General features: G+C 36.7%; 1 protein-coding gene across 5 annotated transcripts in view; it reads left to right on the top strand.

The window, feature by feature from the left end:
- STAU2 (staufen double-stranded RNA binding protein 2) overlaps nucleotides 1-19,567 on the top strand; it is a 354,567-nt gene that overhangs the window by 42,243 nt on the left and 292,757 nt on the right. For 3 of the 5 annotated variants that reach the window (XM_037039723.1, XM_037039722.1, XM_037039724.1), the window contains one exon: nucleotides 8,491-8,621. The exons of the other annotated variants lie outside the window; for them this stretch is intronic. In XM_037039723.1, the coding sequence (XP_036895618.1) occupies nucleotides 8,508-8,621 (114 nt within the window). In that variant the 5' untranslated portion in view covers nucleotides 8,491-8,507. Of the gene's footprint in view, nucleotides 1-8,490; nucleotides 8,622-19,567 lie in introns of those variants that run through there. 5 annotated transcript variants of the gene reach the window in all.

Raw genomic sequence — 19,567 nt, 5'->3', positions numbered from 1 at the left:
TGTAGGTGCTACTGGGAAAGAGATCCTCCAGCCAAGATGAAGGCATAGGTAGACACACTGTGCCATCTCACGGAACCAAAAGAAGGACAACAACAAATTTAAAAACAAAAACAATCAGAACTGTCAGAAAGTTAAACTATGAAAGTCTAACAATCAAGGAGTTAAAGAAGAAGCATTCATCCAGATTGGCAGGAGGGGCAGAAATGGGAAGCCAGACTGAGAAGACTTGATGCAAAGCTGTGGCTGAAGGACCAGGGTGGGCAAGGTGGATGCTGGCGGAGCAGGCTGTCACAGAATTGGTTGAGTATGGTTGCAAAATAGAGGAAGGAGTGAAGGCTATGAAAAGTGAAATAAAGGAAAATATACAGGGATCCAACAGTGACAGGAAGGAAACGGGGACTTAGATCAATGGTTTGGACCAGGAGGAAGAAATACACAGTCAACCAGAACAAAATGAAGAAACAAGAATTCAAAAAAATGAGGAGAGGCTTAGGAATCTACAGGACAACTTTAAACATTCTAACATCTGAATCATAGTGGTACCAGAAGGAGAAGAAGAAGACCAAGAAATTGAAAACTTATTTGAAAAAATAATGAAAGAAAACTTCCCCAATCTGGTGAAGGAAATAGACTTCCAGGAATTCCAGGAAGCCCAGAGAGTTACAAAAAAGATGGACCCAAGGAAGCACACACCAAGGCACATCATCATTAAGTCACCCAAGAGTAAAGATAAGGAGAGAATCTTAAAAGCAGCAACAGAAAAGCTGAAAGTTACCTACAAGGGAGTTCCCACAAGACAATCAGCTGATTTCTCAAAAGAAACCTTACAGGCAAGAAGGGGCTGAAAGGAAGTATTCAAAGTCTTGAAAGGCAAGGACCTATATCCAAGATTGCTCTATCCAGCAAAGCTATCATTTAAAATAGAAGGGCAGATAAAGTGTTCCCCAGATAAGGTCAAGTTATAGGAGTTCCTCATCACCCAGCCCTTACTATATGAAATGTTAAAGGGACTTACCTAAGAAGAAGATAAAAATATGAATGGTAAAATGACAGCAAATACACAGCTATCAGTAACCAAACCTAAAAAAAAATAAAAATAAAAACAAAATAGGCAAACAACTGGAACAGGAACAGAATCACAGAAATGGAGATCACATGGAGGGTTCTCAGTGGGGCAGTGGGAGGAGGAGAGATGGGGGAAAAGCTACAGGGAATAAGTAACATAAATGATAGGTAGAAAATAGACAGTGGGAGGTTAAGAATAGTATAGGAAGTGTAGAAGCCAAAGAACTTATATGTACAACCCATGGACATGAACTAAGGTGGAGGAAATGCTGGAGGGTAAGGGGATGCAGGATGCAGGGGGATGAAAGGGAGAAAAAATTGGGACAACTGTAATAGCATAATCAATAGAATATGCTTAAAATGCAATAAAAACTCCAAATCATATAATAAAAAATGACTCTAGAAAAACTGGAAAAATATTCAGATAGTCACTTCACTATATGATGTATATAGATAACATACAAATGAAAATATGTGGTTAATGTCATTAGTCATTAGGGAAGTGCAAATTAAAGCCACAATGAGTAGCACTTGATAGAATGGCTAAACTTAAGAAGACTAACCATACCATATGTTGGTAAGGTTAGTTTTTGCACACTGTTTTTGCAGTCTTATGGCCTGCTTTTTTTTTCATTAATTAACATACAACATAATAGTTTCATGTGTACAACATAGTGATTAGACAATTACGTAACTTACAAAGTGGTCCCCCCATAAGTCTAGAGCCAATCTGACACCATACAGAGTCATTACAATATTATTGACTGTATTCCCTATGCTGTATTTCACAGCCCTGTGGCTTTTTGTAAGTGACTCGTGACCTGCTTTGAGTGAGGTCTTCGAGCATCCTCTATCTGAGAAAATGGATGGCACCAGAATGACTTTAGAAAGTTCAATAGCAGTTAGAATCTAAGGCTTTTACACTGTAAAACATTTCCTACTTTTGGTATGATTTTGTAAAATAATTTTTAAATTATAAAAGTTATACATATTTATTGTAACAAAGTAAAGCATTGCAGTACTTCGAAGTAGAAAGTGATGACCCCACTCACCAGTCCCACGTCTCTAATTCATGCACGTTTGGTTTAAAGAAAATAAAAATAAGATCAGAGAATAAGCAGTTGTAACTGTTTTTCATTCAACATTTGTAATGTCCTTTGTCAGTACAGAAGCAGTGCACCTCACTCTGTTTTCAGAGCTGCACAGTGCATTGTGGTTTGTTTAACCAAACAATTACTGGTGAATAAATATTCAGCTTGTTTATAATTCTTTGCTCTTGTAGTCTTTCTATTGCACATTGTCATCCGTAGATCTGATGCGAGTCTTCCTGTATGTAGTGTGACTTTTAGTTGTGGAACTGCTGTTTTGAAGATAGATGTGATTGAAACTTTAATTAGTATTACCAGATTGCCCACCAAAATTTTGCATTCTTCTGTGTTCATCAATAGAATTTGTGCCCATTTTCCCACACCCTTGCCAATACTTACATGATCATTTTTTATCTTTGTCAGTCTAAGGGGGTAAATTATATTTCACTGGAGTTAAAAATTGCATTCATTTAAACAGTTTTTTGGATAGATGTGTTTGTTTAATAAATTATATTGAGTTGATTGTGCATGTGTTCGCTCTGTTTTCTGTTGGATTTAAAAACTTGGATTTATATCATCTTTGTATTTTGTGAATGTTAGCAGTTTCTCTTCACATTTTGTAAGTCTTTCTCCTCCAGTTTGTAGAGTTCTTTCAGTGTCGTTTTTGATGAGTTTTGCTGTATAGAAGTTTTACGTTTCAGTGTTACTTAATCTGTCACTTTATCCCATTATGTCGTTTAGGTTTCTCAATCTATAGAAGAACCTTCTATGTTACAGGGTTATGATGAATATTTACCTAGGTTTTCTTGTGCTTTTGTCATATTTTTTATACTTTGCATTTTAATACTTTTGGAATTTGTATTTATATGAGATAGGAACTTAAATTTTTTCCTGATTGATAGGCATTTATAATAGAGCAGTTTTGATCCTTGGTTAGTGATTTTTTCATGGACAACCTTAGGTTATAGTCTGATTTGAAGTTATAGTATTTGTTTCAGCTATATGTATGGACAGGTAGTCACATTCCTTCAAGAAGACAAGAGCCCCTGGGAGGTAAAGCTCTCTCGACTGTTTTCTTTCTTTTTATTTTACCGGGGAATTAGGTTGAGTCCCTTCCAATAGCGGGGGATAGGGAAAGAGAAGCTGGCAAAGAGATGTAGAAACTGTCCAAGTCATTCCTGGGATCTGGGATGGAAGCAGATTCTTCTGTTGGCAGGTGAGGTAGACAGTGACTTGGCTGGCAACAGCTCTGGCTGCAACTTAACTACTTCAAAAAACATTGCTACTCTCAGTTCTGGCTTAGGAAACTTTTGATGTTTTGATCAAAAAAATTTTTTGCTACTTTCTCTTATGCATTCTGTAGTCTGCTAATGACCTCCTTGCATTTGCCAGAATGTGTGTGTTTTATTTGCTTTCTCCTGCTTGTATGCTCTGGATAAACCTGGACTCTTTTTTCCTTTCTTGCTAACTTGGTGAATTCCTTATTTCCTTAACTATCTAATGAACATCTCTTGAAACCTACTTTTTTTACCCTCCCTTCACCTACTGCATTCCTATAATAGCATTATTATGGCACTGACCATATTGTAGTTTATATATTGGTTGATTGTTTGTGTTTTGTCTTGTACTAGACTGTGAGTTCTTTGGAATGGGTTGTTCTTGTTTATTGAAAACTGTGAGCTATATTATTTTGGTATAGTTTGGAGATTCGAGTCCCGGAGAGTACAGGACATTTTATAAAGATATGTGGATAGAGTCTATCTCAAAAAATAGATATATTTTTTGATCAACAAAATCTGTAAAAATTTTGAGTGTGTGCAGATATTATTGTTACTATAAATAGCTTTTTTACCAATGTTACTTATCAAAGTTATGGAGAGTAACATGTAAAAAAACCTTCATATCAATAAAGATAAAATATGAGAAATCTTAATATAACTTATAGCACATTTGGGAATATTTTAGTGGAAAAACCAACTTATAATAAGTCTGGGAAAATAATAACAAATACCTGTTTCATACAGAATATCAAATATATTTGTATGAATCAAATCAGCTTATCTTAACAGAATATTTTAACTCAGAATATTTTAGCTTAGGGCCTGGCTGGTGTAGCTCAGTGGATTGAGCACAGGCCTGCGAACCACACGATCGCGGTTCGATTCCCCGTCAGGCCACATGCCTGGGTTGCGGGCCAGTTCCTAGCAGGGGACTCACAGGAGGCAACCATACATTGATATTTCTCTCCTTCTCTCCTTCCCTTCCTCTCTAAAAGACAAATAAATAAAATCTTTAAAAAAAGAGTATTTTAGCTTAGAAAGCCATGAAAAAAGTTTATAAAACCATAAGCACTGTCTTCCTATTTGATGATGGTATTTTAACAAATTATTTGTAATCAAAATAATAATGCATTCCTATCATTGTTAACAGTGTCTTATATCATCTCATTTACCCTATACCACCAACCAATAATATAAAAATAACTATTATTTCTATTTTACTGTCCAAGAAAGAAATGTTTAAGTACTTTTTCAAGATCCCACGGATCTCAGTAAGTGGCAGAGGTGTCCAAACAGGCTGCGGACCATTGTGTGGCATTTGCTCTCTCAAAAGCAGAATCTTATATTGTGAACTCCATTTCATTGATTTTATTTACTTCGGAGTAGTAGTCTGCTGTTCCAGCCACCAAATTGACTTGAAGCCTATCTCAAAATAGCTCACCGAGGACATTCTTAGCAACTGTATGTATATTTCTCGTTTTTTCAACTGTTGACTTTTCTAAACAGTGTCATAACTTAAGTTTATATATCTTACTTTTTAAAAAACATTTTAAAAAAAGATTTAGTTATTTTTAGAGGTAGGGAAGGAGGGAAAAGGAGAGGGAGAGAAACATCAATGTGTAGTTGCTTCTTGTGCCCCTCCTACCGGGGACCTTGCCCCCATCCCAGGCATGTGCCCTGACTGGAGAATCAAACCAGCAACTCTTTGGTTCCCAGCTGGCACTCGATCCACTGAGCCACTTTAGCCAGGGATAAAATATTTTTAAAAGATTTTATTTTTATTTTCAGAGAGAGGGGAAGAGAAGAAAGGAAAGGAGAGAAATACTGATATATGAGAGAAACATTGATCAGTTACCTCTCCCCTCTCTCATGCCCCCAGCTGGGGAACCTAGCCCATAATCCAGGCATGTGCCCCAAATAGGAATCCAGCTGGCAAGCTTTTGGTTCACAGGCCAGTGCTCAATCCACTGAGCCAAACCAGTCAGGGCAACTCTCAGTTTTTATGGACAAGTTTGTTAAAGCATTTCCAAGTAATTTTGTAAATGTTTCATCAAAATTTTGGCTTTATTTTTGAGTTATCGCTCTATCACTGAACTCTGTCAAGTAATTAATACTAATAAGATTTCTGATTAAATAGAGGAGCAGCTATTTAAAATTTTAATCATTTCCTAAAACAAATGTTTTTAACTAAGACTACTTTTAAATTTACTAACTTGAAACAATTGAATTTTAACTAATAAAGCTTTATCAAAGTGAGATTTTGCATGTGTTTTGCATACCTTTCACCCCAAAACTTCAGTCACACATTAAAATGTTTTATTGAATCCATGTTGTTTTTATGAAGCAGAGTTAAAATTAATAGAAGTTTAATACCATGATATTAGTTAGCACTTTCCTTTAACATATTTAAAGTCTATGCTATTAACATGTTTTGTACTGTAAATTGTTATATTATGCTTGCAGTGTTCCTAGGAGTTTTGCCATCATTAGAGATGAATATGCAGCATTGCTGAGTTATAAAAATTGTTAACAGCATAAATGCTATTTCATTGTTGTGCAAAATTGACTGATTTTTACTAGACCTTAATATTTTCTCATTTTTAACAAAGTTTCATGTTTTTGTTTTGCTTTTTTTTTTTTGATATTCAGTTAGCTGTGTTATCTGTTGTACCCAAGTATTAAATGCCATGCTATGCAAGGACCAAAGTTGATTGTATCCCCAGGTCACCTTGTACTTGATAGAATGACTGACTCTGGTACAATTTATAAAATGTTCATTTGAATTATACACGCCAAAAAAGTAAAGTGCAAGTTTTCTTAAAATTATCTTGACTTCCTCTTGTTTTTTTAATATTGTCCAAACAATAATGATTAGTGGGGGTTTTGTGGTTTTTTTTTCTTTTTTGTCTTGCAAGCCGCATTGAAGGGTTTATTGTAGAATTAGTTGTCATCTTTATTGGTCCTCCAATTGGTTGCTTAGATTCTCTTTCCTTTGACTTATGCCCTACTAGGTATTTATGTAGTGTTTTTATAAAGTAATTTCTTAATCATAATGATTGTGATCGTTATTGTGTAAAAATATTGGTCCTATAAAGAGTATTAAAAAGTTAAAAGAATACTATATTCTGCATTAAACCTAGCTATATAATATTTGAAGACAACGTTCCTAAAACCAGCTATTTCCATTCATTTAATGTATTCTCCATACAGTGCAACTCAGTTTAATTGAGTAGGAAGTAATCTACTTGCATGTTCTCACACTGACTCATGAGACATGGATGAAAAACTAAAAAACAATTAAATGTGTCACTAAATGTGACAAAGGAAAACATAGGATAAAATAATTTAATATAGTATTAGGAAAATTTCTGAAGTTGTAGTAATTGTGATAGAATTTAGAATACCACTCATTTAAAAATCTTAACCTCATAACATCCTGTGAGCAAAGTGGGATAGATTTATTACCTTTATTTTACAGCTAAAGAATAGAAGGCTTAGTAAATTTAAGTAAAAATCATTAAGACCTTGCAGGTTCAGAGAAGGATTTACTTTTAGGGCATGAAAAGCACAGTTCAAAGAAGATCGGGAAATATAATCTACAGAGTATTCAATAGCAAGATGGACAAGCAATTCCCAGAAGAGGAAACTCAAGTGATCAATAACATGAGAGGGTGATTAGCCTCACTTGTAAACTGTGGATGCAAATTAAAATAGTGGGGAAAACAAAAAACAATAGTGGGATACAATTTGCCAAATATCAGATTATCAAAAATGAAAATACTCAACCACACTGTGTGTTTTCAGGGTCAAGGTAAATGGTAATTTTCATGCTGCTGGGGAAGGTGATTGGGTACAATCATTCTTGGTGCCATTTGGCAGCATGTTTTTACCTGTGAGAGTGAAGAATTAGTAACAAACTAAATGTTTATCAATAGGAGAGTAGATTGAAAAATGGATATGATACTGTGATGAAAATTATACAGCAGTTAAAAGCAATGTCCTGACTTTATTTAAGTTACAATCTCAAAAACATTAGGAGAGCAGAAAGTAGTGAAAATGATATATTACTATTTATGTGACTGTAAAATCATGTATATCAAGACTGTATTTTTTCATGCATGCACATAAATGTATTTGAAATCTCCCAGAGTGATATATTCTTTTTTTTAAAAGATTTTATTTATTTATCTTTAGAGGGAAGGGAAGGAGAAAAGGAGAGAAATATCAATGTATGGTTGCCTCTCGTGAGTCCCCTGCTGGGAACTGGCCTGCAACCCAGGCATGTGCCCTGACTGGGAATCAAACCGTGATCGTGTGGTTCGCAGGCCCACGCTCAATCCACTGAGTGATATATTCTAAATTCATATAAAAGTGGTTTTTAGAATAGGTAAAGGAAACTTAACTGGAAGGTAATACTTTTTTTTACAAGACAAAGGAAATATGGAAAATGTTAATTTCAGTTCTGGATACTAAGGACATGGGCATTTGTTAAATTATTCTTTCTACTTGTACTTTAACAATTTTGTTTAAAAACAGGAAAAGAAGGTATTATAAAATAGTACTTGAAAGAACTAGTACTTAAATTTATGACCTGATTCCAAAGTCTAGAGCTTTTTAATTAATATGCTGCCTCAAATGAGAAGGAAAAAAAAATATCAAAGGATAGAAAAGGTAGAGAAAATGAGTTTTATAGTAAGAAAAATTAGGAGAATTGTGTGTTTATGCTAAAATTTTTTAAGAGAGAAGGAAAGTTACAAGATAGAAATTATAATCTTACATTATTTTAAAATCTTTAAGCATGCTGTTATCATACATGTATAAAGAACAACTTAGATACTTAGGGAAGTTACCTTGATTTATTATTTAAAATGTGGTACATATTTCTTTTGCATGTGATGGAAGATATTCAATGGCTTGATTTTTTCTAATATAAAATTTATGAAAATTACTTAATCCAAATTTACAATCTGACTTCAAGCTAAAAGAATCAAATTTAGCTTTTCTTCCATTTTGTAAAGTCAAGAATGACAAAAACTTTACAGCCTTTTTATTTGCAGCTTCTCTCCAAGATAAAATGGCAAACCTCAAAGAGAAAACTCCAATGTGTCTGGTAAATGAGTTAGCCCGTTTCAATAGAGTCCAACCCCAGTATAAACTTCTGAAAGAAAGAGGGCCTGCTCATTCGAAGGTAAGGTTATGAAGAGAGGTGGTGAGACATGCTTATGAAAGTCTATCAGATTTATCATCTTAGATTTTCACTGTGCTTCATTTTGGGGGAGGGGGCAACCAATGGCCTGAAGACTCTTACTTCTATATGAAAAATATTTTGCAATTTGTAACTAGACAATTTTGTCACTTATTATGTATGGTTTACAAAACTCAGATAACAGTACTTCACAAAGTCACATGAGATACGGATTTTTCTTTTTGTAAATTAAGAAACTCAGGCACAGAACAGAAAAGTTAAGTGACTTGCCTAATAGTTCATAGATGCCCGTGCCAACATTTAGATTGTTCTTTGACTCCCAAGTATAATGCTCTTTCCATTAAATCATAACGGCTACAGTAGAAATGCAAGTATAGCAATGGTTACCTAGTGAGACATCTTTTCCATTAATTCTAAGATTTACTATTTGTAAAAGTTCTATAACCAGTATTATTATTATCCATGCATTCACTTGCAACATTGTTCTTTGAAATGGAGAGGCAGCTTATATTTATGTATAGCCTTATATGTTTAATATATATGTTACAAAGAAATCTGTAACTAATGCATTTATATTTGAGCTCAATTCATCTGCTTAAAAAATCTCAGTTGTGCATACATTTCTTAAATCTTGCATATTGGAGGTTTTGATAATGATTGTCAATTTTTGTATATAATGTGAAGCAATAGATTCTGTAAAAGTTGGTTAATCTTTGTAAAGCAACTAGCCATTGGGTTATTTAATTGTTTTCTAGCATCTCCTTTAAAGAAGCAAAATAAAATGAAATTAAAATCCATCAATTTTGTTTTCTATTAGAGGCTTTTATGAAGGATTTTTGGGCAACAATTTAATTTGTATACAATGTATTTTATGCAGAGAAAAAGGTTATGGCCTTGGTCTACCTGTGTAGTCATATTTCCTCTTTCACACTGATTAATTCATACCCATTTTGCACTCATTCTCTTTCTGTCCTTCGTCATGTGGAACTGTTTGCATTTCTTAGAATGCTTCATGTTTTTTTCACATGTCTTTGACTTTGCCTGTGTAGTAGTGTCTCTCTGCCAGGAAGGTCCTTTTGCTCTTCCTCATTTTTAAACACCCAGCTTACATGTCACATTTTTCAAACCTCTGTGAAACTTCTCTGATCCTCCCCTGGGCCTCCAGCAGGACTCTCCAGCGTTCTCGGCTGTGCCATTCCTGTGCAGTGGTATATGTTGGTCATTACTGTTAACCAACATAGACTGAGATTTTTACTGCGGTAATGAAGATTTATTTTCTGTATTTTGTGGTTTCTGTAGTATATGTCCTGGTTGCTCCTCATTGCTAAATCCAGGCATTCTTCCTGGGGACCCCCTCCCATCTCCACTTTGAATTTCATAATAGATTGACCTCACTGCCTCCCCTCTAAGCCCGTCCCTCAATGTAGCCATTAACTTTTGGGTGATTCCATCACATTTCTCCTGGCTCACTTTCACTCTAACAGTCATCCTGTTTTAATTTTTGATGATTTCACTGTCTGTGGAGATGATTGTTCCAATATGCTTACTCCTTTTTTTGCACATTTCCTGATATTTTTGTCTTCTACTCATTCCTGTGTCACATTCTTGACCTTGTCATTACCAGTAACTGGAAGACCTCCATGATCTTTAAAAAAAATCTCACCTGAGGACATTTTTTTATTGCCAGAGAGACAGACAGACAGACAGACAGACATTGATTGCTTGCCTTCTTGTAGGTGCCCCTGCTGGGGGTCGAATATACAACCTGGGTATGTGCCCTGACTGGGAGTCAAACCCTCAACCTTTCAGTTATGGGACAGTGCTCTAACCAACTGAGTCACATCAGCCAGGGCAAGACCTCCATGATTTTTTAATGTCAAGCATTCATCTCTCTCTGACACCTCCTAACTTTCAAGTCCATCCCCTTTAGTAGTTTGGCTTCCCTAGTCCCCCCATGCCACAATCCATCAATTCTACCACCTTTTTACCATCCTGACTTCCCTCAGTCCTCACCTGGTTCCTTGCCCTGCTTGAATTCCATATGCCTTGTAAGTGCCTTCAGCTCTCGTGCCCCTCTTGGCAGCATCCCAACCTAACCCCACATTTGGCCTTCCCTTCTAATTACTATGAACTACCTGTAAGTAGCCAATCCCATCATTTCTGTACTAGATCCTGCCCTCTCTCACTTACTCCAGGCCATTCCTCCAGCTTCTCATCCCCTCCCTTCCCTTCCTTCTATGTAATCAATTTCCCCGTTGGATGAGCCGGGTTTGTAGTGGTGAAAGCAGCCCACAGAGACTCACTGTAGTCCACGCTCTTATGTGGGAAGTAGAGACCTAGCTTAGTTTATGTGCTTTCCTCCATTGAGTCTTCCAGAATCTGAACAGCTTAATGGCAGCTTTCAATATGTCACTATTAAATAAAAATAATTATGTAATTTGTCTTGTCCCCTTTTGTTTATCTGTTCACATTTTAATGGAACTCTAATCTATTATACCTTATGTCAATGTATGTTATTGTGACATTGCTGTTTCTCTTAGGTACTTCAACACAGCTCTCTTATTTTTTCTATGGATTGTTGTTTTGATTTTCTGAAATCTCAAAAGAAGGCTGTTATTATGTAGGGTATAAGTAAGAGACCTCACAATAACATAAAATGCTATTGTCTTTATTTCCCTGTTTTGATAAGTTGTCGGTGCACATGACTAAGTGTTAAGAATGCTGTGCTATACTGGCACTTTGAGAAGGTTTCCTTTGGCATAGATAATCCCCGAGGGAGGCATTATCACCCAGGCCCTTAAAGCCAAGCAGTCTTTTTTTTTTTTTTAAATCCTTGCTGGATTTGCCAGGCTTGATCCTTGCCCTACATTATCCAGCTTGTGTGGCCTTGAGTAGCTAATTTAGAGTCTCTGTTTTCTCATCTTTAATTTGAGAAATATAGTACCTGTTCTCATATGGTATAACGGCATAATGATTTGTAAATTCTTAGCAATTACATTGATGATGGAGGTACCTAGGTCATTTTATCATTGCTTTGAGTAGTGTGTAGGACAGGTACTGTTCCTGCACTGAAGCTTTCTCCTCTGCTATCTTCTCTGGTGTCACTCTTAGTATATTCTGGATACAGTCCTTTGTTAGATATGCTTGGCCAATATTTGCTCTTAGTCTGAGCCTTCTCTTTTCTCTAAAGACTTTATTTATTTATTTTTATAGAGAGAGGGAGGGAGGGAGGGAAAGAGGGAGAGAAACATCAATCTGTTGCCTCTTGCATGCCTTCAACCCAGGACCTAGCTGGCAGGCAACCCAGACATGTGCTGTATCTGGTAATCTAACCAGTGTGGAACTATGTCCAACCCATTGAGCTACACCATTCAGAACTTATCTTTTTCCTTTTTAAACTGTGTCTATGAAGAACAGTTGATAGTTTTTGGTGAATTTCAACATCTATTTGTTCTCATGTAGATTGTATTTTTGGTGTCGTATCTATGAAATCTACAGTTGTTTTTTTAAAAAGTATATTTTGTGGATTATACTATTACAGTTTTCTCATTTTTTTTCTCTTTATCCTCCCTCCATCCTGCATACCCTCTCCCACTTGTATTCCTCCCTTTTAGTTCATGTCCATGGGTCATACATATAAGTTCTTTGAATTCTGTTTCTTATGTCATTTTTGACCTCTCCCCATCTATTTTATGCCTACCAATTATGCTTCTTATTCCCTGTACTGTTTCCCCCCATTCCTCCCCTCTGCCTCCCCACTGAAAACTCTCCATGTGATGTCCATTTCTCTGATTCTGTTCCTGTTCTATTGTTTGCTTAGTTTTTGTTTTTATTGTTTTTCTTTTTTCTTTTTTCAGGTTCATTTGTTGATAGTTGTGAGTTTGTCATCATTTTACTGTTCATAGTTTTTGATAATCAATTTCTTAAGATAAGTCTGTTTAACATTTCATATAATAAGGGTTTGGTGATGATGAGCTCCTTTAACTTGGCCTTATCTGAGAAGTGCTCTGTCTGCCCTTCCATTGTAAATGATAGTTTTGCTGGATAGAGTAATCTTGGATGTAAGTCCTTGCCTTTCATGACTTCAAATACTTTTTTCCAGCTTCTTCTTGCCCACAAGGTTTCTTTTGAGAAATTAGCTGATAGCCTTATGGATACTCCTTTGTAGGTAACTGTCTCCTTTCTTCCTGGTGCTTTTAAGATTCTCTCTTTATCTTTAATCTTGGGTACCTTTATGATGATATAGAGCCTTGGTGTTCTTCTTTGGGTCCAACTTCTTTGGGATTCTCTGGGCTTTGTGGACTTCCTGGAAGTCTATTTCCTTCGCCAGAATGGGAAAGTTTTTGTTCACATTTTGTTCAAATAAGTTTTCAATTACTTGCTGTTGTTGTTCTCCTTCTGGCACCCCTCTAATTCAGATATTGGAATGTTTCGGGTTGTCCAGAGGTTCCTAAGCTTCTCTTCATTTTTTTGAATTCTTGTTTCTTGATTCTGTTCCAGTTGGATAATTATTTCTTCCTTTTGTTCCAGATTGATTGGAGTCCTGGTTTCCTTCCTGTCACTTTTGGTTCCCTGAATATTTTGCTTTATTTCACTTTGGGTATTTTTCATTTGCTCTTTCATTTTGTGACCAAGCTCACTCAGTTCTGTGAGCATTTTGATTATAAGGGCTTTGAACTCTCCATCAGATAGGTTGGCTATCTTCTCATTGCTTAGCTCTCTTTCTGGAGTTTTGCTCTGTTCTTTCATTTGGGCCGTATTTCTTTGTCTTGGTGCACCTGTTAAGTTGTAAGGGGGTTCACGAGGCAGGGCAACCCTTTTTGCTGCATTGCAGTGTTGTCTTTGGGGTAGGGGTCAGAGAGGGAACAGTGTGGCTTGCCTGCTAGTCTCTAGCCCACTTTCCAACAAACCCCTGTGTGAGACTGGGAGTTTCTCCCACTGCGGCAACCCTGGCTGTAGTCCACAGGCAGCTCTGAATCTCAGTCAGCTCTGAGTCTCAGTTTCCCGTTCAGCCAGGCTCGCCTTGTGAAGCTTGCCACCTCAACGTGGTCCGCCACCTCAACGTGGTCCGCCACCTCACTGCAGGTTCTCTCTTTCTGCCCACCTTACCAGTCTGGTTGGTCTAGTTGACTGTTTATTTAATTCCTTGCTTGTCAGAGTTCCATGCAGTTTCATTTTCTGGCACTTCTGATTGTTTATTGATTTTAGATTGGTTGTTATCCTCCTTTTGGTTGTGCAAGGAATTTAAGGGTTTCTATCTACGCCTCCATCTTGACCGGAACTCTACATACCTCCAGTTGTTGAAGAGATGATTCTTTTTCCACTGCATTTCCTTTGCCCTTTTGTCAAAAATCAGCTGTCTGAATATGTGTTTGTTTATTTATGGACTCTGTTCTGTTGATCTATTTTTCTGTCTTTATGCAAATGCTATGCTGTTTTGATTATTGTAGCTTTATAACTCCTGATATCTCATAGTAGTAGCTCTCTAATTTTGTCCATTTTCAGAATTGCTTTGGTTGTTTTCCATCTTTTGCATATTCATATGAATTTTCAAGTGAGCTTGTCCATTCTGTACAATACCCTACTGCTAGTTTGAATAGAATTGATGTGAATTTATAGCTCAATTTGGTGAAAATTAACATGTTAGAAAATGGACTCTTCCAACCCTCCAGCAAAGTGTACTCATTTATTTACTCTTTAATTTCTATCAATAGTATTTTGAAGTTTTCATTGAACAGGTATTTAATTTCTTTTAGTTTATCCTAAATGTTTCATATTTTTGGTGCTATTTTAAGTGGTAGTGTTTTTATATTTTAGTTTCTGTTTGTTTCTATTAATCATTCTGGTCTGTAAAAATACAGACTTTAAAAAATATATTTTATTGATTATTTCATTACTGTTGTCCCATTCCCACCCTTCATTCCCCTCCACTCTGTACACCTCCTCCCACCCACATTCCCCCTCTTTAGTTCATGTCCATGTGTCATAAGTTCTTTAGCTTCTACATTTCCCATGCTACTCTTGCCCTCCCCCTGTCTATTTTCTATCTACCATCACTGCTACTTATTCTCTGTACCTTCTCCCCCATTCTCCTCCTCCCACTCCCCTGTTGCTAACCCTCCATGTGATCTCCATTTCTTTGGCTCCCCTCCTGATCTAATTGTCCACTTACTTTGCTTTTGTTTTAGGTGTGGTTATTAATAACTGTGAGTTTGCTGTCTTTTTACTGTTTATATTTTTTATCTCCCTTTTCCTAGATAATGTCCCTTTAGCATTTCATATAATAAGGGCTTGGTGATGATGAACTCCTTGAATTTGATCTTATCTGAGAAGCACTTCATCTGCCCTTCCACTCTAAATTAAAGCTTTGCTGGATAGAGCAATCTTGGATGTAGGTCCTTGCATTTCATGACTTGGAATACTTCTTTCCAGCCCCTTCTTGCCTGTAAGGTCTCTTTTGAGAAATCCGCTGACAGTGTGATGGGAACTCCTTTGTAGGTAAATCTCTCCTTTTCTTTTGCTGCTTCTAGAATTCTCTCCTTCATTTTCATCTTGGCTAATGTAATTATGATGTGCCTTGGTGTGTTCCTCCTTGGATCCACCTTCTTTGGGACTCTCTGAGCTTCCTGGGTTTTCTGGAAGTCTATTTCCTTTGCCAGACTGGGGAAGTTCTCCTTTATTATTTGTTCAAATATGTTTTCCACTTGTTGCTCGTCCTCTTCTCCTTCTGGTACCCCTATAATTTGGATATTGGAACGTTTAAAGTTGTCCTGGAGTTTCCTAAGCCTCTCCTCATTTTTTTGAATTCTTGCTTCTTCATTCTTTTCTGTTTGGTTGTTTTTTTCTGCCTCCTGGTCCACTCCATTGATTTGAGTCCCAGTTTTCTTTCCATCACTATCAGTTCCCTGTGCATTTTCCTTCATTTCATTTAGTGCAGCCTTCACTTGTTCATCTAATTTGAGACTAAAGTTAACCAGTTCTGTGAGCATCCTGATTACCAGTGTTTTGAACTGTGTATCTGATAGGTTGGCTATCTCTTGGTCCCTTAGAAGTATTGGCTCTTGGACTTTGAGCTGTTCTTCTGCTTGAGCCATAATTTTTTGGTCTGGTCGAGCCTTGTCATATGTCTGTGAGGGTCGGAACCTTAGGTGGTCACCAGGGTGGGGCAACCCAGTGGCTGGGTTGTGACACTGTATGTGGGGGTGGGGTCAGAGAGGGAGCATTGGCGCTTGTTCTGCTCTCTCTCGGATTTTAGTCCCCTCTGCCACTTCCCACAAGCAAACTGGGCCCTTCTGGTTCTGGTTCCCAAGTGGGTGGGCTTGTGTATGTTCTAAGACCCTGTGGGTCTCTGCAAGGAACTCTCCTGTGAGGCTGGGAGTCCCTCTCGGCACCTCAACCCCTGAAAGTTTTTCAGCCGGTGCTTTTGGGCTTTATTTCCTGTTGCTGGAGCCCTGGGTTGCGTGGTCTGTCTCACTGCCCGTTTTTTTGGTTTGGTTTATCTGTGCACAAATGTGTGTCCACAGTCAGCCAGCTCCCTTGTGTGCTCTGCTCATTTCCTCCTGTGCCTGGGGTGTGCTAGCCCTTCGCCGCCTGCACTCCCAGGTCGCCAGCCACCACTTTTTCCAGCCTAGACCCCTCTCCGTGGGCCAATGACTCCAACCCTTGCCAGTCTAGATGAAGGGTTTGTTATCCGACTTCTGCACAGTTCAATTTTCTGTCTGTTTTGGTTGTGTTTTTGTTTCTAAATCTTGGTTGTCCTTAAATTTGGTTGTGTGAGGAGGCACAGTGTTTCCACCTACACCTCCATCTTGGTCAGATGTCCAAAAATACAGACTTAAAAAAAAGATTTATTTATTTATTTTTAGAGAGAGGGGAAGGGAGGATAAGGATAAACAGGAAGAGAAACATCAATGTGTGGTTGCCTCTCAATTGCCCCCTGCTGGGGACCTGGCCCACAACCCAGCCATGTGCTCTGACTAGGAATTGAACTGGCGACCCTTTGATTTGCAGGTCAGCACTCAATCCACTGAGCCACACCAACTAGGGCAATATACTGGTTTTAATATATTGATGTAGTATCTTGTAATCATGTTAAACTGACATATGAGTTCTAGTAGCTTTTAAAAAAATATTCTGTTGGTTTTTCCACATGCCAGTTGTGACTAAAGGCAATTTTAAATCTTTTCAATCTCATTGTTTTTTATTTAAAAATATTCTTCCCTAATTACATTGGCTAGAATGTACAAAGTGCAGTGTTAAAGTTATGAGAGCCGATATCTCTGGCTTGTTCCTGATCTTATGGGCAATCATTTAAATTTCCTCCCATTAATTTTGATGTTAGTTGTAGGGTTTTTTAGATGCCTGTTAACAGATAGAGGAAATTATTTTATATTTATTATTTTCTGAGACTTTTTAACCTGAATAGGTGTTGACTTTTGTCATATGGCTCTACATTGATTGAGATGGTCATATGGATTTCTGTTTTTAATCTTTTGACATTGCGAATAACATCAATTCTCAAATGTAGAAACAACCCTCATGTTCATAGAATAAAGCACTTGGTTAAAATGTTATCTCATTTCTATGTTGAGGGATTCCATTTGTTAATATTTTGTTAAAGATTTCTATGTTTATCTGTATGAGAGATATCTGTTTTGTTTTTTTTAGTAGTATCATACTCTAGTTTTTGGTATCAAGGTAATGTTGGCTTCATAGAATAAGTTGGGGAGTGTTCCTTGTTTAATTTTTAGAGGAGTTTGTCTAAAGTGGTATTATTTCTTTCTTAGATATTAGGTGGAATTTATCATTGAAACCCTCTGGGCCTGGAGTTTTCTTTCTGGAGGGAATTTTAACAACATATTTATTTTCTTTGACTGTTATAGTACTATTGGGGTTATCTACAATATTTCTTCTTGAATGAGCTTTAGTGATTTGTCTTTCAAGGAACTTAGGTTGTTGAACTTATTGTCATAAAGTTGTTAGGAAATATTACCTTGTTATCTTTTCAATACTATAAGAATCTGTTGCGATGTCATGTCTCTTACTCCTGATATTGGTAATTTGTGTCTTCTTTTTCTTTTCATGATTATTCTGGCTAGAGGTTTGCCAATATCATTGATCTTTGCAATAAAAATAACAAGCAGCTTTTGGTTTTATTAATTTTTTTCTCTATTGTTTTCCTGTTTTTTGCTTTAAGCTTTGCTTTTATCTTTAATAATTTATTTTTGGTTTACTTCAGATTTAATTTGCTCTTTTTTCCCAGTTTCTTAAGATCAAAGCTGAAATGAACTATTTTGCTATCTTGATGTCTTGTTATCTTGCTTCTTTTCTTGTATAGGCAAGGAATTGGTAAATGTTTTATGGGAAATTAAGAACTTATGTATATTCTGTTCTTTTTGTGTAGTGTTTTGAAACTCGTTTGGGTTATGTTCACTAGGTATCATTCAAGTGTACTACATTCTACACATTCAAGTGTACTACATTCTGTCTGCTTGGTAGTTGTTAGGTCAGTTATCGAGAGTGGGCCTTGAATCTCTGACTCTACTTGTGGGTTTTCTCTTCAAAGTTCTATTAGTTTTTTCTTCATAGATATTTTTTTTCATTTTACCAGTTTATAATGAACGCCATATATAAGATTATTTTATTTCTGCATGTTCTCAATTGTTTCTTCCTTGTGTTTGCCCTTTTCGTTTTCTACTTGGCGAGATCATTTTGTGGTCCTTGTCCAGCTTTATTTAGTCTAGTGATAAACACCCTGCTACAGTGAATGCCCGCAGAAACAAATGCACTCCTTCAAGTGTAAATGACGTATTTCTTCCTGCAGACCTGGGCTACTTTGTCAGTTTGCTGCCCTTTGTAGTGTCCTTGCACAGCCTGAATTTCATCATCCATTCAGATGGGCATGGATTGACCATTTCTGCTTCAGCTCTTTGGAAATGTGGGAAGGTACACCGAAAAGCCTTTCACAGTCCTTGCTCTGGTCAGAAGTCACAAAGTTATTGAACTTCATTTTGGCCCCTTGTGCTTCTATGATGATGCAAAAGGAAAGAGCTTTGCTTCACAGATTTTGAAGCTGTGTTATTAGTTGCCTAAATATTTAATATTACATCTTGATTAGTAGGCTCCTTTATTCTTATGAAATTACCTTTGTTATCATTGGTAACAGTCATTGCTCTGAAATTTACTTTGATATTAATGTAGCTGTTCTGATTTTTCATGAATTTATGTTAGGGTATCTTTTTTCAATCCCATTCCTTTTAATATATATGTGTCTTCATATTTGAAGTCCATTACTTATAGGTAGCAGAGTTGAATTTTGCTTTTTTTAATCCAGTTTGACTAGCAGGGGTGTCAAAGTCATTTTCACCAGGGTCCACATCAGTCTCACAGTTACCTTCAAAGGGCTGGATATAATTTTAGGACTATATGAATGTAACTACTCCTTAAGTAGGGGTAAGGACCTTGGTGCTGCCACTTGGTAGAAACAAGGTGCTGGGTGGGATAAAACAAGGTGGAGGGCCGGATTGTGCCCACGGGCCTTGTGTTTGCCATCTGTGATCTGTACCTTTTAAATGGAGTTATTTACATCATTTACATTAGTTTTAATTTTCACAATCATCCTTTGTATTTTTATTAGCCCCATATCACTAAAGTAAGAAAGCAGAGAAAGAATAAATTACTTCCCTAATGTTGCATCTAGTAAATGGTGGTGCTATGACTTAAATGCAGTGTGTTTCAGGATTCCTACTGAAATTATTAATTTTTTATTGTAATTAGATTCTTTTCCCCCTTTCAGTTTCATTGAGATATAATTGATGCGTAATATTGTATTAGTTTTAGAAATACGGGGCAGTGGGATTCTTAATAGAGGTTTCAGAAAAGCAGATGATTGACTAGGAAACATTTGTAGTTTATAGAATGTTCATGTT

Source organism: Sturnira hondurensis, unplaced genomic scaffold, assembly GCF_014824575.4.
Source record: "Sturnira hondurensis isolate 20B ecotype Veracruz unplaced genomic scaffold, ASM1482457v3 Scaffold0025406, whole genome shotgun sequence".
NCBI classification, from domain to species: domain Eukaryota; kingdom Metazoa; phylum Chordata; class Mammalia; order Chiroptera; family Phyllostomidae; genus Sturnira; species Sturnira hondurensis.
Note: the sequence above shows the minus strand (reverse complement) of the source record. Positions and strands in the feature narration are given on the sequence as shown.